The following is a 26,169-nucleotide window of genomic DNA, read 5'->3' as shown; positions in this document are numbered from 1 at the left end:
CCCCTTTAAATATTTTCTGACAAAAAAAATTTAAGCTGTCTGACATGCAGTGACAAGGAAAAAAATGATCTTCGCTTTTAGAGTGACAACATCTTTACAGAAACATGATAAAAAAATACGTGACTGGCTTTATCCTGTTCTACGAACCAACTAGAAGGCACCTCATTATAAAAAATTGGTATATTTTTATTATTTTTGAAATCATGGTTTTCCTAAGTTGACATACCTGATTGATCACTGTAACAGCTGCAAGTTTCTTTCTATTTGTGCTAGGGTGGTGAAATTCAGAATATGTTCTAATAACAAGAAGATAACCAATCCCTGAAATTTTCATCAAGACTGGTGGAGCAGTTCAAAAGTTGACTGTTCAGCCCCACATCTCCCCTTAAATGTGGTGCTTTCTTACACAGCAAGCTTGCAGTGGCTGTGCCCGTCTGGTGTTCTTTGTTACGTTAATCCCATGCAACACTATTCATTACATGGATTTGTTCCTCCAAGTCAAATCGATATAATTGTGCCTTTAACTTAACCAACTTGCAGCACCCCTCCCACGAACTCTGGTTCCATGATTGACAGTCTAACCTCCCAAAGCAACACTAGATTATTGATATCTACCCCCGAAGTATGTTCGTTCACCAGTCCACTTCTGTACTATGAGGAAACACTCACACGATCAGAGTTCAGTGAATCTACCAACAGATGGTGTTGTTTGCACGAGGACCACGAGTGGCTAGTTTAGTGCAACGAAACAAGAGATGCTGCGCACAGCCACCACGACTGTGCACGCAAGGTGCAGCCTCTTCACAACACCAAGATAGCCCTTCGAAACATCTGGCTCACTGTGTCCAGGCGGCCGAGTTATTTCACATAATGTCTATTGCCACTAAAATGACACAAAAACACAGGAAAGTGTTGTCATGTTTGTGTGTGTTTCTTTTCCTCAATTTTTGTGTGATTTTAGCAGCAATTATGTCATATTTCTTCTCTAAGTTAATCACTTGGTAAACAGAATGGAATTGCATATTTCCTGAGCACTCACGTAACCCTAAAAAGCCCTTTGTGGATCCGCGTGGGCCTCTTCTGACACGCCGGCATTGAACCTACATATATACATCACAGCAATAATGAATATCTATTGCTGTGAAGCCTCGCAATAGCATCTTCGGGGTCGCAATAAAAGGTATAGTCTGCTTCCATTATTTGCCCACATACACTTGCTGCTGTGCGTCATGCAGGCATTCTATGATTATTTGTACAGCTAATAGTTAATAATCCCAGCAGTCATGCAGGCACTACAGAATCGGGGTGTAGATGAACCACCCCACCCCGCCCTGCCTAGCCCTGTCAACAGAGAGCATTGTGCAAGGGAGAGTATGTGAGAGATCTAAGGGGCGTTTGTGGAACCGTGTGCATGTGCGGCGGTTCCACAGTCTGTAGAGCGCCGGGCACCTATCATCGTGGACGGGCAGGCTGTGGGTTCGATTCCCGCAGCGGAACTTTTTCTTCTAGTTTTTTATCTCTTCCGTTAGTGTGCATTTTACCAGCGTCATATTCGTGACGGAAATATGTCACTGAAGTCTTTGTGGACCCCGGCATGAAACACTTTTGTGTTAAAATACTGGAAGAAATCTACAGGGGCTCCACAGCCACCGTAGTCCTCCATAAAGATACCGATAAAATTCCAATTAAGAAGGGTGTAAGGCAGGGAGATATCTCTCCAATGCTATTCACCGAGTGAGTATGGGAGGTTTTCAGAGCCCTGGATATTACGAATAAGAGTTAGTGAAGAGTACCCTAGTAACCTGCGATTTGCTGATGGCATTGCCTTGCTGAGTAACTCAGGGGACGAATTGCAAATCATTACTGAATAGAATAGGGAAAGCAGAACAGCAGGTCTGAAAATTAATATGCAGAAAACAAAAGTAATTTTCAACAGTCTTGGGAGAGAACAACGCTTCGCGACACGTAGCGAGGCACTGGAAGTTGTAAAGGAATACGTCTACTTAGGGTGGGGGGGGGGATAGTGACCGCAGATGCGAACCATGAGACTGAAGTAACTAGAGGAATAGGAATTGGATCAAGTGCATCTGGCAGGCTTTCTCAGATCATGAATGGTAGTTTACCACTATCCCTCAAGAGGAAGGTATATAACAGCTGCATCTTTCTGCTGCATTTTTAAACGAAACTGGATTTCTGAATATTTCCGAAGAACATTGCTGCTTGCTTCATCAATTTCCCAATACCCTGTGGCTGGTACAGCGTCACCTAAACCGCTCTTTCATTTCATTTATTTACCACTTGACAGAGCTGAGGGCATGGGAAGCTCTGGAGACCTTGACTAGGCTTCCCAGCCTCTTACAATAAACCCATTTATTGTGCCATTAAACCCATTTAACTTACTTGCTTCATTATTGAGGAGTACAGTGCTTTTGCCTGCTAACACTCCGGATTGGCTGATACCTGCTGCTGCCTGCACTTCACTGCCAACTTGCTGTTAGGCAGAGTAGTTGTAGGAGCAGCAGCACACCGCTTGGGCCAACTACAAAAACATAGAATGGTGGTTACTGGAATCACAAGTGTGCACGAATGTGTGATTTAATCCTATGTCAATAAGTTATCCACCACTAAGCTATGCCAGAGGCTGGTGTCGAGTTCAAAGTCAAGAGTTCAAGCATGGTTGTGACATTTACATTTTGACGGTGGTGAAAGGCTAAAATTGGTCAATTACCACCATGTGATTCACATGCAGCATAATGGGTGGCTCTGGCTTAATCTCAAACACCTGTGATTCTTCAACATGCACTTAATCTAGTGCAAAGACAACGGAGGACACACAGAAAAAAAAAAAAAGACACGGGACAAGTGCTGCCTAGACAGCGCTTGTCGTGTGTCTTTCTTCTGTGTGTTCTCCGTTGTTTTCACACTGGTTTTTTCAAGTATGCATCGAATCCAACTCGTCCACCTTTCTACCTTCCCTAATCTAGGTATGCACAGCTTGTGCATAGCAGCGCAAGCTGCCTAGTGTCCTTGGCAAGTGTAATATTTAGGTTCGTATTCAGGTCAAAATAATTTTCTAAATCCACGAAAAGAATTTCTGACTGGTTGGGTGCTTTTCTATATTGGGAAAGATTTTTTTTCTTCCAAAATATAAGCGAATTTCTTTGCCAGTCCTTGATACTCTGGCAGTAAACTGAATTTTTTTTTTATAAAAGTTATAAAGGGGCCATTGGGTGTGTCTGGACAAACTTATCTGTGCACACGTAATACCTAGTCACTGGAAATTGCACTAGTAAATTCAATTGACAGATTTCCCTGTGAGCTCTGAGCCTCTGAGTGTATCACTGTAGCAAGGAGCTCTGCCTGAAGATTTAGTGTTACATCTTCATTGGGACAATATAGTGTATTGATAGTTTCCACCTTAGAATTGTCTAGTATATATATGTCTGTATATAATATTGCCAGGGGTGCAACAGCTGTGCCAACTGCTCCAATGTGATACAATTCCTTATTTTTGCACCAAGCTGGGCCAAAACCGTGAAGTTTGTTGAAATTGAGCCACGCTGTATCAAAATGCCCAACCAGCCTCAAAATTTTCTTAGTTGCGCTAATTTTAGCTAGACAGGAAAAAGGAGGCCACATTGGCCAGCTGCAGTTACTAATGGGCAGATATGCGCAGATACTAATGGTACATTCAACAGATCGTTTTTGAGCGCTCCAGTGTGCTCTGGCGACGCACGTCACGTTTGGCTGGTCAAAATCGAGCGCTCTGAGCCACTCTCACTTTGACCTTGGAGGGCGACCGAGATCTGATAACGCGACTCCCGCACCTCGTCTGTTTGCAACAGAAGATGTGATGGCGTGTATCCTCTTCCAGCCTGCATAGTAATAAACAGCACGAAAAAACGAGAGACAAATGGGAAGAACAACACGGGACGAACGCATCCCTTTTCTCTCTAATTTTTTCGTGCTGTTTATTACTATGCGTCCATACCAATTAGCCCAGCTTGCCACTCCTTTGAACTCTTCCGGCCTCCGGTTGCTCTGGCGAGCGGCTGCACGTTCGGCTCGCTCGTGTGTTCTCTGGTTCGGATCCGATGATATTTTGCACTGTGGAGTGGTTCAATACACTGCTTTCATTGAAATAGCAGTGCTCACGTGTACTGTGCACGAGTTAACTGATGTTGAATGGTTTGTACATATTTTTTTTTATAAAAGTAAGCATTCTTTGGTATACTGCTCTAAATTTGGGATTCCGTGCTAAAAAAATGAGTTTTTATATAACCTGCTCCAAATTTGACTTTCTTTCTCCAAAAGCAACATTTTGCGGCTCCAAAAATTGCTCCAAATCCTATTTAGGCTGTTGCATCCCTGTGTTTCACAATAGTAGTATAAAAGCAATAACATGTTGCAGTAGAAGTCTGTGGTAGTGAGGCATACATGTTGGTTGTCTCCGACAGGTCAGCACATGCACATGGGACAAGGCAGCGGCAGCGAGGGTAGTGGGAGTCGTCCAAGAGCAACTCTGGCAGGAATGATGCCAGGCCGGAGCCGCCACATGTCCATGCGCCAGACTCCCCTAGTCTACAGGGGCAATGGGCCTGCAACTGCAACTACTGCTAGTGTACCCAATACAGCCACTGCAGAGGTACTGATTGGGGTGACCTTTTTCATTTTGAAGTCTGTCTTTCCTCATTAAATCCCCATTCTGTGTACTCTACCTTTGGCACACTATAATAGGGAAAACAACAAGATGATTTCAGAGTATATTTCAGAAATGGTGCGCTACTTCTCTGGTTTGTTTTTTTTACTCTGACCGAAAACATTGGCACTTATAAAATTGGGGTTAGAATTGGTATGCAGTGTCCAGTGACCACTTTGTAGGTGACATGAAGAATGGATGTGAATACTCGGACATTGGGCATCAAACTATCCTTTCAAAATCAAAGCAAGACAAGTTCAAGGGAAGATGGAGGCTTGAAGTGATGAAAAATTGTTGAACATAGAATGTTGCTGGAGTCATCGTTTCGGCAAGTGGACTTGTTCTCATCAGGACAGCAACTGCCTTTCTTAGCAGCATGTTTATGTACGATTTGCTCACTCTTCCCCAACTACAAAAGTGGAGGAGAAGAGAAAGCTTGTGTGTAAAGGAAAGCGAGGGGATGGAGGATGGGACTATTGAGGTAGAGAGGTTGACATGCCAAATGGTTGTTCTGTGTTGTGTAGTAAGAGGAGCAGAAAAGAATAAAAGAAAAGAAGAAAAATATAGGAAAAGGGAAGAAAATTCCCAGAGTGTATATGGGTTTTGGTCAGGAGAAAGGGGGGGGGGGAATGGGCTGAGCTGCAATTCTCCTGAGGTTGAAGAAAATCTGACCAAACCGGCATATGCTGGGGTACCTTCAGCCCCTTTTTCTTTTTTGCCTTCCCTTACTATACAACGCCAACCCCCATTTGGAACTTCATAGAGCTCAATAGAGCCCTCCTCCCCTTTCCTCCTTTGCACATTAGGGAAAAATGACCCAATCAGTTTTCTTCTCCATAAATGACAGTCATTTACCGATATCACATTGCAAATGCACAGTGATGACCACTGACAATCTTAAAATAAAGGGATGTCATCTACTCTGACTTAATGTAGGGCAACGTATATTCTATGCATACACTGTCCACAAATGATCCAGAATGTGACCACGTAGTGAGCATGCAGCTGAAAAAAGCATTTTAGAAGCAGAAGTTGACAAACTATTCAAACAAAGATAAACACTAGAAATCATCATGCTTGTTCAGTTTTACTAACTTTTTGCAAATGCTATGCATTTGCAAAAGCTTGTTAAATTTCCTTAGCGTTGGCCAAGATTTTCTTGTGAATGGGGGGGAAGCCGCTTTTCCTGACCAAAAGTTATGAAAAAATTGATTTTTCAAAAATGTTAATTTTGGATCACTGAAGTTTTCATCATCCTAGCTTATACAGTATAACACTTTGTCTAGAAACTGCTTCCCTCCTTAAGTGAAATTGGATGCAACTTGGATTATGCACAAAAAGCCTAAAGCAGTGTGCAAAAGGTAATGACGCAACACAAAGCAAAGAAAAAACGAGGATAGTATCAGGAGTCTGTATCAGTGATACGTCTGTTGCTCTGCTTAGACCAGAAGGTCAATTTTTTGAAAGCGGGACTTTTTTTCTTCGCCTTGCGTTGCGTCATTACCTTTTTTGCACAGTATGAACAAACTAAGCCCAACAACATGTTTTATTAACCTAAAGTAGCATGATACCAAGTATAACAACAATACACTAAAGCACTGCTAAAAACCCTGCTCACTTTGCCATTCTTGAACGACGTGCTGGATACAGCATTTTAAAAGGTGGGATGTTTCGCAAATGCAAAGTGAGAACCAATTATGATCCAAGTTGCCACAAACGTAGGTACGCAGCATGGTCACTGCAGCGCCACGGCCGTGGCAGCGCTGTGAGGTTTAGATGAAAAAACAATCATAATCACCGGCACTCAGTTCAAGCAGCTTGTGTGTTATTGTAGGTACAAAAGAAGGGGAGCAAGGGGTTGATTTAGCACTGAACAGAACCAACAACTTACCCAACCAAACTCTGCACGTAATTTGGCGTTGATGTCTCCCTTGCTTCTTGTGGCAGGGTCAGCGGTGTCGAAAAACTGCCCCCTACCTCACACTGTTCTTTCGTTCCAAAGCCGCTCCATCTATGTCACTAGACATACACAGTTTGAAACGTGAGGAGCACTGGAAACACAGAGAGCTAAGGGGTTGCATATGCCATATTCTCTGTGGTGTTGTGCCGAGCATCTGTATGGAGTGGCACTACATACGGGGTCATGTGTAAGGCTGGCATGTGCGTGTGTGTGCTGAAGGGGGTTGTGTTAGTTGTGATGGCCAACCGCTGCGTGTGTCCACAGCGGTTGCGGAAACCACCATCACTTGAACTCGGTGAGCGATGGATGCACATGCACTTTTGGAGTTTCATCAGTTTTGTCGTCGCCATACATGATCGTGTCGATAGCGACCGCGACCTGCGATTTTCTGCGCTGTGGTTGTGGCAAATGGTAGTTCCGTTTTCAATCCGTGTGCTTAGGCCACGCATGTGCCTTCAGAACTGCGTCGTTGCTGTCTATAGAAGCATTTTCTGCGGTTTTGTCCGCCGTGATTGCGGCAAGCAGTGTCACTTTGACTCCGTGAGCGTTGGATGCGCATGTATTTTCAGAGTTAAGTCGCCATACGTGATAGCATCAGTAGCGACCACGGTTTCAACCACAGCGGTTGTGGCAAATGATAGCCACAGTTCTGACTGTGTGTGTGCTGGCCACGCGCATACATCTGAAGCTTCCGGAGCACGCTGCTCTCGCCCATCACAACGCAGAAAAGCATTCGGAGCGTCCGAATTTTTCACCCATTGGACACAATAAAATTCGGCCGGGGAATTTCATGAATTTGTATTAGCCGGGTTCGTATCACCCAGATTCTACTGTATGTAGCTTCTTGGATTTACAGTAGACTCGATAATTGAAACTCTGGTAATTCAAACTTTCGGTTAATTCAAACAAATCCTAAATTTTTGGTTCGCCCACTATGTTTTCAATGTATTTTAAAGCTGCTTAATTCAAACTGCCTCACTGCACAAATTCGGTTAATTCAAACTTTTTGCTTGTCCATGTCTGGAAATATCTGCTGCCTTTGTTGCTTCTAGCTGTACATTCACGTTGTTCTGTTACTAACAGGCCCAAATTAAGCTGATTACCTGCCTACAAAATGGCCAATCTAGCCAAACCTTGTGCACCAATAATCTCGTGTTGACCGAGGGAAAAAAAGCTGTACAGTCTGGCCTTGATCTGTCTCATGCCAATTGTTTCTTAAAGTCACTTTCTGCGAGAAAGTGTCCTAAGAATTAGAAGGGGCTAGCAACTGTTGTGGGACACAACACATGTCGTCCCTTAATTACCTACCTGTGCGTGCCTTGTATACTAACAAGTACCAGTATTATCGTTGATGTCTAAAAATTTTACTGGCAATCATGCAGAGCAGTCTATGATGTTGCTGTGGCACCGAGAAACAATAAAGATTGCAGTGCTAGTTGGTGTGTTGCCCTGAGTCATATTTATGAGAGCTTCTGATAGTAATTCAAACTTGTGATAATTCAAATAAAATCCCGAGGTCCCCTCAAGTTTGAATTATCGAGAGTCTACTGTTACTGTCTTCTACCGCCATTCTGATACACTATGGTATTCGTGAGCCATTGTGATATGCTAGTGGAAGTTGCTGATGAAATACCACTTATGTGTTGGGCTTCCATTCTTGCCCCATACGCTCAAACCATTTTGTGCTGAATCGGTAACCATTATTACTATTACTTTTTTTCTTTAGGTTTCAGGCACGTTTCGATAGTATTAGTTGGGTTTAAGTTTATTGCTGGCTAAAATTTCAGTTGTTTGACACCCTGATGAGTGATAACTTTTTCAGTCAGATTTCAAACACTAAGCTATTTTAGTTACTGATCTAGGTGCAACAAGGCGTGTTAAGTGTTTTCAAAGTGCTGCTGAATTGCATGCATTGCAGGACGTAAGGGTAATGGAGTCAGTTTGGCGTGGTCCACTGTTTCGTTTACAATTGTTTGATAAATGCAGGACATCAAATCTGTTATCAAGCTGATATGGAGGACACCATATTTTCTTCTTAGTATGTTAATTTAATAAAGATTAATTCCATGAAGACAAAGTTCACCAGTTTCATCTTTTCTTTATTGCCTGAATAGGAGAGACGCTTTTTTATGAGAACTATGCATTCTTATTGTTGCAGTAATACATAGTTAATATGTGCCTGTGTTAAAACTACTGTTGTTCAAACGTAGTTGCGACAAATCCCCAACCGATGCATAAAACCTATAAATGTGTTCACTGCTGTAGTGGCCAGTTAGTGCGTACCACAATTTTTGTCTCGTAAAGGTTAACTGCTCCTCTGAAATCGTGATGTTGTGGCTGGTGCCACAGTGTGCTGCAAAAAGCATTCCAGCTTTTCAGTAAGTGAAAAGACCAGCCTATCAATGATTTTGACTTCAGCTTCTGTGCAGCAATGCCTCTGCAGACAAATTCCACAGAGCAGGAAAAGTGTGGTGATGGCCACCGATGAATGCGCCAGTACAGTGTAACCTTATCACGACAAGAATCTTCAGCTATCTGCTTGGCAGCATCTTTGGGGCAACAATGTTGGAAACATGCTGCATGCATTTAACAAGCGACAATCCAAACGCACTGCCATTTGCTACTGCCTACTGCTTCATCGAACCATGAAGTGCACCACAGAGACGTCGAGTTTCTTGTAAAAACTAAAGCAGCTCACGTTCACCACTTTGACCCATCAAGGTACAAAGAACACTCCTACGGCGAATGCACGCACTGTGCAGCAAGCACTCGGGCAGTGACTGTGTGAGCAGATGACACGCTGCACACAACTAGGTAGGGACGATAGGCTCCACCTGGCAGCAGGTGATGTTTCAATAATGAAACAGCACCAGTATTCGCTCAATAGCAGATAGTAATTACTGTGTTTTAATAATGAAACTGAACCGGTATTCACTCAAAAACAGATAGCCGTAAAGGTGCTCCCCGAACAGAAATCCTGACTACGTGCCCGGTTGGAATAACTGGAATACCGGGTTACCGAATGATGGTGCCGACAACTTGTGATGCTTCATGCAAGCACAACCATGGGCATGTTTGTTTTCGCTTAGTGTTTTTGGGGTAAAAATGGATTAAAAAGGCAACTCATTTGTAATTACTAAAGACCGGATTTTAGGCAAATGCCTATTTTTTTTCCTTGCGCTCCTATCGCACCACTTTGATAGATGAGCATGAATTAGAGGTTAAGAACGGCTTTTATAGTGTTTTAATAGTACCTATAAATGCCTATTTTTGGCGTTTGTGCCTAAATGCTTACAAACGCCTGTAAATGCCTATTTTCAAAATTGGCGCTTATAATATTAACACTACTTAGCCTGAATTTTCGCTCTCGGAGCAGTTTGAGACTGTTCTTCATGTTACCGCGCAACATTGACTGATCGGAACTATGGGGTTCAACCTAGTCCTCTAGTTCAACCAACTCCCGGAAAGTCCTAGTCTTTTAGCGATCTGGCTATCTGCTCCTGCTCTACCCTTCTCAGTCATGACTAGAAGACACCCAGGAGCGTGTTCATTCGACAGTAGATATGTGACTCACCGTGCAGAACATGGGGGAGACTGTGTTCTGCGAACCATGTGGGACAAAGCACGGCTATGTACAACTGCTGGAACCTCTTTGTCATCTTAAGCATAAACACCTTTGTTTTCCTGTTGTAGATAGAGGTCACGCACGTCTTCATTTGAAATTATTTGCATTTATGTGAATTTATTGTGCCTATATTTACGATTTTGGAAGCCTAAAACGTTGTTTTGCGTGCCTATTTTAGGCACCTAAAATGAGCTTTTTTAACGCCTAAAAATCCAGCCTCTAGTAATTACACTGCTTTAAGGCATTTGCACCGGAGGTGAAATGCACCACGTTTCTACAAAAACAATTTTGTGCTTGCCTGGTACATCTCAGCCCTGCTAGATGCCACCACGTATCCACCCTCTCAGGGGCTTTAGGCCTCTCACATTTACGGCTTCTGTTTCTGTATCTAGGTCGCTCTAGCTTCGGTAATCCAGATCGAACAAAGTGGTTGTAATTGGCTCTCGCACGTCGGCTTATTTTGACTCTGGCGTCGGCTTATTTTGACCAAAATTGCAAAAACAAAAATTATTATTTTTCAGAAATCTTAGATTCTGTCATTACTTGATGCATAACCTTGCCAATTCTCATGCATCTTAGATCATTATTTTGGCTATAACAGCCTTTTATATCAGATCAGCAAACGATGGTGGTTTTTTTTTTTTTGTAGCCTTAGTCATCTGACAAGCTTTTCCCAGCTTTAGCACACTCTTTTTTTAATAATTTTTGTTGGGCTTGAAAAGCTGAGTGTTAAGAGAGTGCTAAAGAATCTCAACTGTAACCTTGCGAAGTCATAAATTTTAAGAATGGGTGAAATAAGAAAAGTCATTCAAGTCAGTCAACTTTCAATAATTAAGCTGCATTAACCTTGAAGAACTGTCAAACTTCACAACTTTTTTTCTTGGAAAGCTAGAACCATAAAATTACACTTGTTGCACACCTTGGCATGTGTTGAATCCAGTCACATTTAATTCAGCAAGATCTGTGCAACCTGTTCAATGAATATGTGATAAAATTATGTTTTCATCAATAGTTTGTTTTAAAATTAATGGCATACTGTACATAAAAGCTGACTTCATAATTGATTTCAGGACATGAAAATACATAATCATTGAAGTTTTCATCATCGTAGTTTAAATAATATAACTCTCTGCCTAAAAACCACTTCCCCCTTTAATTAAGGCATGTTTGTAAACATGGGCATATCGTAACTGCAGTTGTGTGTGTCTTAGCCAACTAAGACATACGCAAGAGGTGCCTAAGCTAACTCAAATGCTCACTGAATTTTTATCAGCATTAACACATTATAGACCAGTTTCTACAATTTATATGTTAGTCTTGTCACGAGTACCTGTCAGTTATTAGTAAAAAGGACTACTACTATAAAAAATATGAATAATATAGCACTAGGCTAGAGTGGTAGCCTAAGGATAGTGTGCAATGAAAGAAGCATAGATATTTACCTTTGACCCCCACGCCATCGCAGCTGTCAGCCATATCAGCACGTCGCCGACTGAGCCCGGATGCCCGTTATCCTTTGCCTCGACCGGTCAGCAACATGGACTTCCATGGCCGCCTGGCGGTCATCATTCATGACCGGTCACGTGGGGAAGTAAGGCAGCAGTGCTGTCAAGGCAGCCGTCTGGCTTCCTTCTCGCACGAAGTGGTGTACCGTCCATGTCTATGTAGCGCGCTGCAAAATAAGAAATTAAGGTCGTTTCGTTCCTGATAATAACATTGGCATAGGTTGAGGCATGCACCCTCGTTGAAAAAAGTATTTTGTTACATTGCCATGTGTAATGTTCATGCTTCATACATAAGGGTTAAAATACGAAATATTGCTCTGAGTTGCCCCTGTGTAACGTTACTGGCCAAAGTGGAGATGTTAGTAGGTGATTCTCTTGTGATATTGTGATTTGTGTGGTACAGTGAGTAATCGAACTGATGGGGAATTCCATTGGCAGATTCGGAGCACTTCTGGTAGCAGTTTTTCTGCTCCATTCGGAGCAAGTCTGTTCCATTGGCGGATTGAGAGTGCTCCCTGTATGTTTCATTGGCAGATTTGGAGCAGCTCTCTCTACTCCGCGAAAAGCGGTGGATTCGACCGGAAGTCGCAAGCTCCCCGTGCGTGCGCAGAGCGTGGCGTACCGTGTGCGCAATGCAATGCGCTGTCCGACAGCGGCCGTTCTCTTCGCTCGCGCCCGTGAAGGCGAAAACGGCGCAAAACGCGAGGAATGCTCGGTGCTTGCGAAGCATATGTGCGCTAGCGCCCCCTACCATTTGCTCTGGTGAGGCGGCTTGTGTTCCATTGACAGATTGCTTCGGTTGCTCTCCGCTGGAGTGGAGTGCTCCGGCGCAGAGTTTGTCGGCCACTCCGAATCCGCCAATGGAATTCACCATGAAACATCTCGCAGCAGATTGAAGGTGCCACATCCCGACTCAACTTCCCTTTCTCTCTTTCCCCCTCTCTTTCCTTCTCATTTGATTTGCAGTTGGGGCAGCACCGGCGCTTAGGCTCTGGTGGTTCCCTCTGGCCTGGCCAGTCCTCGGGCTCAGCACAGCAAGGGCCAAGCTCAGCAACAGCTGCTCAGCAGCAGCAAGTGGAGAAGCAGCCAGCAAGTGCAGAGGCTCGTGACAGGGAGCCCAGAAGTGGACCTGCTACAACATCCACCTCTGCTGTTGAGGCACCAGTTCCAAAGGCTGGCCAGAGCATAGAAAGCTCAGCTTCTAGTGTTAGTATGCGTTTTTTACTACAAAGCAGTTTTTGTGTATGTCTCCAACAAAATTTAGGTATCAGAAGGTGTCAGAATGAAACAGAAACTGACTTTGTTCCACGTGGTGACATCTAGCCCATTTGCAGAAGTGAGTATCTAAATGAGTATCTATTTTTGAGCCGTTTGCCCTCTTTAGCGTGAAGTGAAAGGTGTTGTAGTGTAGTGTTACATTATCGTACATTTTATCTTGGCAACAAATGTGGGTATTTTCTTAGCAGTCTTCTTGAGGTTGGTTCTCAATACTGGAGCGTGTAGGTCTAGTTCGTGGTAACACACGATTGTCATTTCCTCACTTGTATATATAGCTGTTATACAGTGGTCGTCATGCCTCATGGTATGACATCACTGCTACTGCTGTTGGGTGTCACCATGAATAAGCCTTATAAGGACCATGCCACTAGGTGTTGCAAAGGGTGTACATGGCTTGCTCACACTGCTAGGAACTGGACGACTTTACACTGAAAAAGACACACACAAGGTGAAGCGCGTACTAACAACTCGTGCCACACGCTTCTTTATGTATGACTCAGGAAAAGAAAAGAAAGTAAGCCAAACAAAAAAGCACATGTGCAAAGTGAAAACGTCACCGTCCACGTCAACCACATGCAAGGCATCATATCCAAGTTATCATACCTGTTTTCAAGAAATCTATTTTTGAGAAAGGATAACAGAAGGTGCGTTAACGCAACCTTCACTTATGTGAGTAAAATAAGCCTCTATTATTTCTCTTTCTGTTTGATCGGCTGCTCCCTTCACCACTTCTGTGCCTGAAAAGATGGCTTACATTTGCGCGCAGCGCAGTGCGTGGCCAGATTACTGGGGTGTGTTAACAGTGAACAAGCGTAGTTATATTCTTTAAGCCGAACATTAAGACACCGGCCTGCCTGGCCGATCTATTTCGTTTCACAAGAAAGTGGGATGCCGTACACAAAACCATCTGTGCAGTCCACAAACTTGTTCCTATGTTTGACAGTGCAAATGTTTCCCTTCCCTTCACGTTGTGGTGCATTAACTTTTTTGCAAAGTCCCTTCAATTTCAGGGGTGCCGAAAAAAACGTCGACATTGTGGGTGACGCGCTTCACCCTGTGTGTCTCTTTTTCCGTGTCAGGTCGTCGAGTCCATGGAACTGCGAACAAGCCGTGTATTCGCACTAACTAGCCCCCATAGCAGCTTTACTTGCAAAGGGTGTCTTGCTCGGGACAAAGCTGATAGGATGCTGCAATGAGGCTCCTCTAGCTAAGTTGCAACATTGGTTGGCTAAGGATGCATGCCATCCAGGGGAAATAACCCAGACTGAAATTAGAAAATAAGGCACATTGAATGGTCTCAGTGGCTCCGAGGATGCCTGCAAAACATCTGATAAGACTTGTCCAGTAGTTCCGATGAGCAGCTTAGGCATCGACTAGGATATTTAGTAGTGAAGCACACTGTAAAAAAAGTGTGCCATGTTCATAGCTGTTATGTCAGTGCCGTGTGGCCCCTATGGCCACCTCCACGTGGGAAGAAGAAAAGTTCAGCAGAAAAAGACTGGCAGATAGGGCGAGTTGGTAGGTTTCCATAATAAATATAAAAAAGAAGTAAGCTCAGCGCCGTGTGTGTCACTTATTTTGTCTCGTGTAGATTTACCAAAAAAGCAATTTTTTATTTCATTACTAAAAAATAATACATACTCTAAGGAGCAAAATAGTGCATTGGAGGGCGTGTGGAAGTGCTCCAAGCCATTTAAAAATGGCGCCACAGACCGTGCCTCCTAATGGATGTGCGGGATCTTTTCCATCATTGTTTCTGCACGTATGTATTTTCTTACAATAACTATGGCTGGATTGGTGGATGAAAGGGATCGGGTGAAAGGGAACACGCAAGTGCGTGGCTTCTGCTTTGCAGCGGCTGCTTATGGTGCATAAGCAGCTGCTGCAGAGCAGAAGCCACGCGCTTGCGTGTTCCCTTTCATAACATACCACACTGTACTTGCGGCCAAAATTAGTTTTAAAGATTTTGGGGTGTACATGCTAGCTTGCATATACTCTATGGAAAGCATTGGGCTTCGCATACTACCAAATTTTATCAGCCAGTGGCAGAGTCTGTATTGTATTATTGAGCAAGTTAATCCACATCAGACTCTTGATAATTCACACTTTCACTTAATTCAAACAAATAAAAAATTTTTGGTTGGCCGGCAATATTGTCACGTGGTCGTGACGTCGACGAAGACAGCAGTCGGCGTTTGCAGGATGAAACTGTTTATTTGGCCGAACTTGTGGCCGGAAAATAAGAACTAGAACTACAGCAATACACACTGTACAATGATAGCGGCGAACAGGGCGTCGTCCGTCGATCAACTGACAAGCGGTCAAGCGTGTCGGCTTTTATACAGGCGCTATCGAACTTTCCAGCAATATCGCTGGTGGCGGCATTATCTCTCGACAAAGCTAGAACATTCACAGGCGGCGCGCAATCTTAACAAAACGATCTACTACAATCGAGAAGCTTCTCGAACACTGCTTTGCGGACAGCGTCAGTCGTTGATAAACGTCCTTGCTGGTCAAACCCGAATAATTCAAAATAAAACAAGAAGTGGGCGTGGCATTGCCCCCCTCTGAAAAAAACATCGTCCCGATGCTTGTGAAAGAACAAAGAAGAGAGAAAAAAACAAGTGCATACATAAATAAATTACAATAACAAAGTAAAAGTAGAGTCCCCAGGTTTGCTAACGCGCAAAAAACGGCTTAAAGGCGCACGACATGGACGACTTCAGGTCGTGCGCGGCGTCGCTGGGAGTTCGTAATGCCGTCCGGGATGACCTCGTAGTCAAGAGCGCCGAGGCGTCGAAGAACCTTGTATGGCCCGAAATATCGCCGAAGGAGTTTTTCGCTAAGCCCACGTCGGCGTATCGGTGTCCAGACCCAAACACGGTCGCCGGGCTTGTATTCCACGAAGCGTCGTCGAAGATTGTAGCGACGGCTGTCGGTGTACTGCTGGGTCTTGATGCGCAGGCGGGCGAGCTGTCGAGCTTCTTCGGCACGTTGTAAGTAGGTGGTCACGTCGATGTTTTCCTCGTCGGTCACGTTTGGTAACATGGCGTCGAGCGTCGTTGCCAGGCTCCGTCCGTAGACCAACTTGTACGGCGTCATCTGCGTCGTTTCTTGCACAGCGGTGTTGTATGCGAAGGTCACGTACGGAAGGATGGCATCCCACGTCTTGTGCTCGGCGTCAACGTACATGGCCAGCATGTCGGCGATGGTCTTATTTAGCCGCTCGGTGAGGCCATTGGTTTGAGGGTGGTAGGCAGTGGTCCGGCGGTGGCTTGTCTGGCTGTACCTCAAGATCGCCCGAGTTAGCTCCGCTGTAAACGCCATACCTCTGTCGGTGGTGAGGACCTCTGGGGCGCCATGACGCAGAATGATGTCTTCAACAGAGAACTTCGCTACCTCAGCAACACTGCCTCTAGGTAGGGCCCTTGTTTCGGCGTAGCGGGTCAGGTAGTCGGTAGCTACGACGATCCACTTATTACCGCTAGTCGACGTTGGGAACGGCCCCAGGAGGTCCATCCCGATCTGCTGGAACGGTCGCCGAGGTGGCTCGATCGGCTGAAGAAAGCCCGTTGGTCTTGTTGGCGGTGTCTTGCGTCGCTGACAGTCTCGGCATGTCCTTACGTAGCGAGTGACGTCGGCGGCAAGGCGCGGCCAGTAGTACTTTCCCTGTACTCTTGCCAGCGTTCGGGAAACACCGAGGTGTCCTGCTGTCGGGTCGTCGTGCAGGGCCTCGAGGACTTCTTGTCGCACTTCTGGAGGCACCACGAGAAGGTACTTGGCTCGATGTGGCGAGAAGTTCTTCTTTTGGAGAACGCCGTTGCGTAAGAAAAACGACGCCAGTGCTCGCCTGAATACTTTTGGGACAACGATGGTCCTGCCCTCCAGGTATTCCACTAGACCCTTCAGTTCCGGGTCGGCTCGCTGTCGTTTGGCGAAGTCTTCGGTACTTATGGCTCCCAAGAAGCTGTCATCATCCTGGTCGTTTTGCGGCGGTGGGTCCACGGGGGCACGAGACAGGCAGTCGGCGTCAGAGTGTTTTCTTCCGGACTTGTAAACGACATGAATGTCGAATTCTTGCAGTCGTGGGCTCCACCGTGCGAGGCGACCGGAAGGGTCCTTCAAGTTAGCCAGCCAACACAAGGCGTGGTGGTCGCTCACAACATTGAAGGGCCGGCCGTAGAGGTAGGGGCGAAACTTCAATGTAGTCCAGATGATGGCCAGGCACTCCTTTTCCGTTGTGGAATAGTTGATTTCTGCCTTTGGTAGCGACCGGCTAGCATAACTGATGACCCTCTCCAGCCCGTCAGTCTTCTGCATGAGGACGGCGCCGAGTCCTAGGTTGCTTGCGTCGGTGTGGATTTCCGTATCGGCGTCTTCGTCGAAATGCGCTAGTATTGGAGGCATCTGAAGGCGTCGTTTAAGTTCTTGAAATGCCTCGATTTGCGCCGTTTCCCACTTGAATGGCACGTCGGGCTTCGTCAGGTGCGTTAGTGGCTGGGCTATTCGTGAAAATTCCTTGACGAAGCGTCTGTAGTAGGCGCATAAGCCGAGAAAACGGCGTACAGCCTTCTTATCGGTGGGTGGCGGGAAGGCAGCGATGGCAGCTGTTTTCCGCGGGTCCGGGCGAACACCATTCTTGCTGATCACATGACCCAAAAACAAGAGCTCCTCGTACGCGAAACGGCACTTTTCAGGCTTCAGGGTGAGTCCGGAGGTCTTGATTGCTTGAAGTACAGCTTCAAGGCGTCAAAGGTGTTCGTCGAAGTTTGAGGAAAACACAGCGACGTCATCCAAGTACACAAGGCGCGTCTGCCACTTCAAGCCGGCCAGTACTGTATCCATAACGCGTTGGAAAGTCGCGGGCGCCGAGCAAAGACCAAAGGGTATGACCTTGAACTCGAACAGGCCGTCTGGTGTTATGAAGGCAGTCTTTTCTCGGTCTCTCTCGTCGACTTCGATTTGCCAGTAGCCGGTCTTGAGGTCCATCGACGAAAAGTACTTGGCGTTGTGGAGTCGATCTAGGGCGTCGTCTATTCGTGGGAGAGGGTACGCGTCCTTCTTCGTGACCATGTTCAGGCGACGATAGTCAACGCAAAAACGTAGGGTTCCATCCTTCTTCCTCACTAACACCACAGGTGACGCCCACGGACTCTTGGACGGCTGGATGATGTCATCGCGTAGCATTCCGTCGACCTGTTTCTTGACGGCCTCGCGTTCTCGCGTCGAAACTTGGTACGGGCTCTGACGGATTGGTCGGGCACTTTCTTCTGTTATGATGCAATGTTTCGCGACTGGGGTCTATCGAATTCTTGACGACGACGAGAAGCAGTCCTTGAATTGTAGGAGCAGAGTTTTTAGCTGGTCTTGCTCGTGCTTCGGGAGGCTCGGGTTGACGTCGAAATCTGGTTGGTTTCGTCGATTCGTCGAAGCAGGTTCGGTAGCATCGAAGAGGGCGAGAGCATTGCTGGATTCCACGAATTCGTGGATGTAGGCGACCGTCGTACCAATGTTGAGGTGCCTATATTCGTGGCTGAAATTTATCACCACTACCTTTGCTTTGCCATCACGCAGCTCGGCTATGCCTCTTGCGACGCAAATCTGACGGTTGAGAAGTAGGTGCTGATCGCCCTCGATGACACCTTCAAGGTCTGCGTGTTCTTCGGTGCCGACGGAAATGATGATGCTGGAGAGAGGCGGAATGGTGACATGCCCTTCTATCACATTCAATACGGGCTTTCCTGGCGTCGTGTGTGGCGGCAGCGCTTTTTCTGAGGTTAGTGTTATTGACTCAGATCTCAGGTCTATTACGGCACCGTGTTCACTTAGGAAGTCCATCCTGAGTATCACGTCCCTGGAACGGTGCTGCAGGATAAGAAAGCTCGCAGGATAGGTTCGGTCACTGATGCTGACTTGCTGTGCAGACTCAAGCCGGCGTTACCAAATGACCTCCAGCGGTGCGGATTTCAGGACCTTCCCAAGCAGTCCTAACTTTCTTCAACTTCGCGGCGAATGACCCACTGACGACGGAATAGTCGGCCCCAGTGTCGACGAGAGCGGTAACGTTGTGTCCGTCGAATAGTACGTCGAGGTCGCTAGTCCGCCGTCTTGCGTTGTGTGTACGTTGCGGCGTCTGGTCACGGCTACGTCGGTTTGCACCGCTGCTTCCGTGTTGCGTCATCAGGTCTGCTTCCACGGGTCGCAAAGTTTCGTCGTGAGGACGGCGTTCGGCGTGCGGCGGGGTCTCGGAACTTCGTCGCGTCGTCGTCGTCGACGGCGGAGGATCTTCAACGTTTCGTCGTTCAGCAACCGCACCTCCATCGGTTGCTGCCCTTAGTTTTCCGGATACGGGCTAACCGACCCCGGTTTGGGCCAGCGTACTGCCGGCGGTGCGGTGACATGTAGCGGCCGGGCGACGGCGAGCAGGAAGGTCGTCGTTGTTGCCACTGTGTTCCGGTGAGGTAGTCGTCGATGTCGCGAGGCCGTTCGCCTGGCTGCGGGCACGGTGCGTTCACGGCGAATCCGCGTAGCCCTATCTGTCGGTACTGGCAGCGGCGGTACGTGTGGCCGGCCTCCCCGCAGTGTTAGCAGAGCGGGCGGTTGTCAGGGGCGCGCCAAACGTCAGTCTTCCTCGGGGTGTAGTGCTGGCCGCCAGGTGGGCGGTAGGGCGTCGATGATTGCGGCGGTGTCTGGCGACGGAACTGCGTCGATGCGGTGTCTTGACGCGGGCGCGGCGGGGGAGCGTAGCGTCGGGCTGCAGCAGCGTAGCTCAAGGCTTGCGGCTGAGGCTGTGGCGATTCAAGGGTGCCCAGAGATTGCTGGATTTCTTCTCGAACGACGTCTGCGATGGAGTCCACTTGAGGCTGGGGTGAGGGCAACAGCTTGCGCAGTTCCTCTCGCACGATCGCTCGGATTGTTTCGCGCAGGTCGTCGGAGCCGAGCGCATGAACAGCGGGGCTGTCTTGGATTGATCGGCGATTATATTGGCGGGTGCGCATTTCTAGAGTCTTCTCAATGGTCGTGGCTTCTGAGACGAATTCCTGGACGGTATTCGGTGGATTCCTCATAAGTCCAGCGAAGAGCTGTTCCTTTACACCTCGCATGAGGAAACGAACCTTCTTCTCTTGAGGCATATTGGGGTCAGCGTGGCGGAACAGCCGGGTCATTTCTTCCGCGAAGAGCGCCACGTTTTCGTTCGGCATCTGCACGCGGGTCTCGAGCAGAGCCTCAGCCCTCTCTTAGCGAACGACGCTCGTGAACGTGGCGAGAAACCTGGCGCGAAATATGTCCCACGTTGTCAGGGTTCGCTCTTGGTTCTCGAACCAGGTACGAGCGGCGTCTTCCAAGGCAAAGTACACATGTCGTAGCTTGTCTTCGCTTGTCCAGCCATTGAAATGGGCGACTCGGTCGTAGGCTACGAGCCAGCTTTCCGGGTCTTCGAATGACGACCCACGGAAGGTTGGCGGCTCCTTGGGCTGCCGGAGAAGGATCGGCGCAGGCTGTACGGGGTCGGTCATCGTCGCTGCGGTCGATGTTGGGATCTGGGGCTGCCTGGTTTTTTCGAGAAGGAGCCCGTGCTTTGGCTGCAGTCCCTTCTGCCTGCGCCTCGTTCGACGATCCGGGCTTTCTTTGCCGTCGTCCTCGTTGCGGCTTGGGCTTGGGTCAGCGCTTCGCGGGGGCGTCCGGATCATGGAAGAAGCAGCACCTCCACCAGATGTCACGTGGTCGTGACGTCGACAAAGAGAGCAGTCGGCGTTTGCAGGATGAAACTGTTTATTTGGCCGAACTTGTGGCCGGAAAATAAGAACTAGAACTACAGCAATACACGCTGTACAATGATAGCGGCGAACAGGGCGTCGTCCGTCGATCAACTGACAAGCGGTCAAGCGCGTCGGCTTTTATACAGGCGCTATCGAACTTTCCAGCAATATCGCTGGTGGCAGCATTATCTCTCGACAAAGCTAGAACATTCACAGGCGGCGCGCAATCTTAACAAAACGATCTACTACAATCGAGAAGCTTCTCGAACACTGCTTTGCGGACAGCGTCGATCGTTGATAAACGTCCTTGCTGGTCAAACCCGAATAATTCAAAATAAAACAAGAAGTGGGCGTGGCAATATTTTCACTGTATTTTAAAAGCTACTTAATTCAAAATGCTCCATTACATAAATTCTGTTAATTCATACTTTTTGCTTGTCTGCACCTAAAAATACCTTCTGCCTTTGTTCTTTCCAACTGAACATTTGCGTTTTTGTCACTAACAGTCTCCAATGAAACCGATTGCCTGCATACAAAATGGGCAAATTAGCCGCACCACGTACACCAGCAATCGCATGTTGACCGAGGAAGAAGAAAAAAGAGTGAGACAGAGCGGCTTTGGTAAATCGCGTGCCGAATGCTTCTCAAGTCGCTTTTACCTCAATACAGTGGTGTCATGTGGAAAAGTGTACTAAGATTGGGAAGGGCCTATTAGCTGTTATAGGACACAGCATATTTTGTCCCTTAATTACATTAATTACAAAGATATGCATGTTCTGTACAGTGGTGTCATGCAGAAAAGTGTACTAAGATTGGGAAGGGGCTATTAGCTGTTACAGGACACAGCATATTTTGTCCTTTAATTACAAAGATATGCATGTGCTCTATAATAGCGAGTTCCATTACGATTGTTGACATCTAAAAACTTGACTGGAAATCATGCAGAGCTATGATGTTGCTGTGGCCCTCAGAAACAATAAACATTACAACACAAGTTCGTAAGTTGCTCCTAGTCATATTTATGAGGACTTATGATAATTAAAACAATCTCAAGATCCCCTCGAGTTTGAATTATCGAGAGCCTACTGTATTGCAGGCTTTGAATTGGTCGCGGGATTGCTTTAAGCTCATGTTTTTGCAAGTTTGAAATAATTAATGATACTGCTGGCAAACTAGCATATCACTAAGAAATAAACACTCCTCAGCTCCACAATATCATGACATTCTTGCTACTTTGTTTCCATGTGATTCTTTTTTTTAGTGCCTGCTTATGTGTATTTGTTTTTTTTTAGCTGCCTGGAATGTTGGCTCCCACATATTCCCTGCAAGGTCCCCTAGCCAATATGGTTGAGGTAAGGCTTTTGTCAGAATCTCTTGGAAAATACTTCGGATTGAGATTAAAGATCTCATTTAATTTTTTTGTTCCCGTTTCCTTTAGGTTGTCCTAAATGATTATTCCTGGGAACAGAATTTGTTAGATGCAGCATCGCTATTGGAGGTTTTCATCCGAGAGAATGTACTCTCTCCGAACTTGCTTGGAGAAGGTGGGTGCCGTACCTTACACTTGTTTATTTTTTTAAGCTGCACCAATTAAATGCTGAAATTTGGAGTCACGTAAGTATGTGATATGTTTAGCATTCAAATCTCCAGAGTTATACATCAAGTGATCGGAATAATTGTGTAGATAACAGAATTAATTTAGCTTTCAGTTAGTCTTATATGGTAGGAAAAAATGTTCAGTTTGTAGTCTGTCATTATCTAGGTGAGTGATAAAGTTTTGAATGAACAAGTCCTTATGAGAACTATGCAAACTGTTTCACCTTCACAAACTCTATCAGGCCTATAATGTCATTCTAACTGCCCCTGTAGCACTCTCACCACTGCATGGCCCCATGAAGAGTTGCTTTGCAGATTTTTATCTAGTTGCTTCTGGTGGCAGTCTGAACTTGATACCGATTGCGTGGCAAACCCACTCATCATACATACATTCTGTGCCACAGCATGTTTTCAGGGATGAACATTGCCACTGCCAAGTGCCTTTGAGGCACTTTGTACACATTTGTGTTCACAACTTAATTTGTGTTCACAACTTAAGATAGGGCAAGATACATAGACGTTTCGATTAATTGAACCTCCTGCCTAATAAATGTGCTTCATTTAACTTCATTTTGCAGTGTACTGTTGTATATGATCACTTTGCTGAAGGCGCTGTCATGTTTGACGAGTCATTTGACGTGCCGCTTTTCATTTCGTTCGAAATGAACATAAATATATTTCTAGCCTGAAATTTGATACTATTTAAGGAAAAACGGAACATGAATGACTTCAGCACAAATGCAAATTCCGTTACAATTTAAGATTAATTAGTATAAAGCACATAAATCAACGTATTATAACATAATCTTTGTTGCAATAAAATGTCGAGTTTCTTGAAATAATGCTGTGTAAATTTGCCATATTTACATACAGTTCTTCATAGGTCACATCTGAAAGGGTTGAAGTTTAGCCATTTGCCATTAAAGAAAGTTGTGTTCGTTAATGAAGGAATACACTAAAGAGCGTGATCAAGAAATATAAATATGTAGGAGTGGAAACTGCTATTTGTGGCAACCAGATAAGGTCATGCGTCTGCGGAGCAGCTGTCATGGTACGTAGCAGCATCTGGTGACCGACAGGGAAATTGCCGCCATATTGGTTGCAACTTGCCAAGGAAACTGGTCGCGTGTGTTGCACCAGTTGACCGCATGCTGTGGCAGGATCTAGCTGTCCACTTCTTTTCTTTGCTGTAGCTGCTGCAAGGTGGCACCACCACATGTGCTTCTGTCAGTGCATACTATTTTTGTGGAGTTATCCAGTCACCCGCCCACTATAACGATAGTTTCACCTCCTAAATAATCTTGCTCCTTGCTAAAGAGAGCCAGGAGGTGCATGGAGGCTGGGCAGGTGGGTGCTCTCTCAAGTTATTTTACCCCTTTGTTAAAGTGCAAAATCTTTTACTGATAGTTACAATAAATGAGGTGCATAAACTAATGTAAGTATGAGAGCATTCCTTCGGCAGAAGTTTACCTCTTGATGCTATAAATACTGCAAGAATGTGGGTGAAATATGTCCCACTGGGTGATGTGAACATGAGGAATGACCCCTTGCACAAATTACAAGAAAGCAAAATTATTTACAGGTCTTATTTGATGAACTAGTGTCAAGTGGTTGCGCTTTGGAGGATTGGAAACCAAATATCAGTTTTTGCAAGTCCAACAAACAGAAACTGCCTGTGAGACAAAACTAAACTTAACAATGCACTCCTGCTCAAGCGCAGATGTGCAGGCAATAGCTCACGTACCGGCCTAAACAAACCTTCAAATGGAACTCAAAAGTCAGCGGTCAGCCGACAACACTTTACACATGATAGGCAAAGATGCCATTTCCTCAGCCTCTCCTCCTCTTTCAACTTCTGTGGAAGCCCAACTGATGTGGCGGACAAGGGTGTGCTCCCTTCAAGTCCGGAATTCCAAATCTGCCTCGTAGATGTCTATATATAAGAACATTTGAAATTTTGGATGCTAAAAAGCTTTGGCGTTTGATTTTTTCGACTTCCTGCCCAAATTTCAGGTCCAAAACGGCGCGTCGTCTGCTACAGCACTTCCGGTTCTAGGAACCGTCAAGGCTCAGCTCGTCGCTGCTTCAAGTTGTGTGTGAATCAGTGTAATCGGGGAGGAGGCAAGATAACTGGTAATAACCGCGTTGCAGAAAGTACGCGTTTTCTCCCGGATTACACTGAACGGCACACACCTTGAAACAGCGAAGAGCTAGGCATCGAACCGGAAGACATCATTTTGCTATCCACCTATTGAGCCCCCAACTCTGCCACATCTTTCATCTCCATGTTGGAACCAGGGTTTTCTTGAGTTAATACATTTGCGACCGTAGCGGAGCTTGAAAGGCAGCTTTGCCGCAATACGGGGGTGTGATGAGGTGAAGCATATTGAAAATCTAGGGACCACTTCCAATCGGACGTTGACTGTGTCTTGACTAAGTTCGACCGTAACGGAGCTTGAAAGGCAACCTTGCTGCAATACAAGAATGTAATGAGGTGAAGCATATTGAAAATTTGAAAGGGTCACTTTCAATTGGATGTTCACTGTATTGGTCTTTGGGAAGTTCGAATAGTAAAATTCCAGTGCGAATCGAATCGAATAGCAAACACTATACGAAAAATATTCGAAATTTTGAATATTCGCACACCCCTACATTTGCACTTTTCGGGAATGGCCCCAAAAACTAAGTTTCACATGCCTTTAGGCTATGAAAGTGAATGGGCATTTACTTTCTTATTGTTTCCAGAATTTGCAACCAATGTGTTGGCAAGCCTTTCTCGGGAGCTGACAGCTGAGGACTTAGTCTCTCTGCTGGGTGGTGATCGTCCTGGGCGACTCAACCGACTACAGGGCGTTCTGCAGCTGGCAGTGGTGCAGCACCTGACCCCAGGCGCAGTGTCGGACCTACCTCAGTTGGTAGCTCCAGCTAGGGATGCCTTGCTATCTAGATGGGCTGCCCCACTTATACAAGACATGCAGGTGGGTATTGCAGGCGTGCTTAACATCTGCAGTCAACTTTTTTTGAAGATTTCTTTAGAAATTTGTATTGCTCATGAGGGGTCCTATTTTGCTTGTATTTCTGGCTCTGTCATGCATGCCTATATTAACAGACCTTTTTCAGTAGTTCAATAAGTTAGCTGCTGCACAATGCTTTACTGTAAAACGCTCATCCACAGACTACATTACCATCCTCATTTCAGTGCACTCGATAAAAAGCTTCTTGGCAACTGTCGTGCACCTCATGTTTTTTTTTTTTCTGTGCTCATGTATGTGCCTTGAGGCACCCATCACAACCAGAGTTTGAGCGCCTGTTCCAAAATGAAAGTGTTGAAGTTAAGAAGTGGCTTGCTAAGGCCACTGTAGAAGTGTACTGGCAAAGTTGGCCTGCACATGAAAATTTGCCTACTGTGGTGGAAGTTTTCAGGGCAGCCAAACTTAGAACCTTGAAAAGGGTAAATTATGTTGAGCACACTGGAATGAGACCGAGTGCAATGTGGTTGATTGCAGTGGCCCTTGAAATATCATATACAGTCAACGTCCGATTTTTCGGACTCCCTAGGGACCGCATAATCGTTAGAAAAATCGGGCAGTCCAAAAAAACGAATTCATGCTTTTATTCCGCTCAAGCGGTCAAATCGCCACAGCCATGTCCGAAATAGCTTTAATGCCTCCCAGTACAATTATCAGGCATTTTGGTGCGCGCAGGCTCTCGCAAATACATTCGGTACCCGCCGCGAACCCCGCTTA

The 26,169-nt window shown here is 45.9% G+C and overlaps 1 protein-coding gene across 2 annotated transcripts in view; it reads left to right on the top strand.

The window, feature by feature from the left end:
- LOC119402067 (large proline-rich protein BAG6) overlaps nucleotides 1-26,169 on the top strand; it is a 170,261-nt gene that overhangs the window by 100,050 nt on the left and 44,042 nt on the right. The window contains exons 17-22 of one of the 2 annotated variants that reach the window (XM_037669158.2): nucleotides 4,458-4,645; nucleotides 11,750-11,875; nucleotides 12,756-12,995; nucleotides 22,120-22,179; nucleotides 22,266-22,371; nucleotides 25,169-25,401. In XM_037669158.2, coding sequence (XP_037525086.1) covers nucleotides 4,458-4,645; nucleotides 11,750-11,875; nucleotides 12,756-12,995; nucleotides 22,120-22,179; nucleotides 22,266-22,371; nucleotides 25,169-25,401 — 953 coding nt within the window. The remainder of the gene's footprint in view (nucleotides 1-4,457; nucleotides 4,646-11,749; nucleotides 11,876-12,755; nucleotides 12,996-22,119; nucleotides 22,180-22,265; nucleotides 22,372-25,168; nucleotides 25,402-26,169) is intronic. The other variant, XM_037669174.2, reaches the window with a different exon arrangement.

Source organism: Rhipicephalus sanguineus, chromosome 1 (genome assembly GCF_013339695.2).
Source record: "Rhipicephalus sanguineus isolate Rsan-2018 chromosome 1, BIME_Rsan_1.4, whole genome shotgun sequence".
NCBI classification, from domain to species: domain Eukaryota; kingdom Metazoa; phylum Arthropoda; class Arachnida; order Ixodida; family Ixodidae; genus Rhipicephalus; species Rhipicephalus sanguineus.
This window is presented reverse-complemented; position numbering and strand designations above follow the sequence as displayed.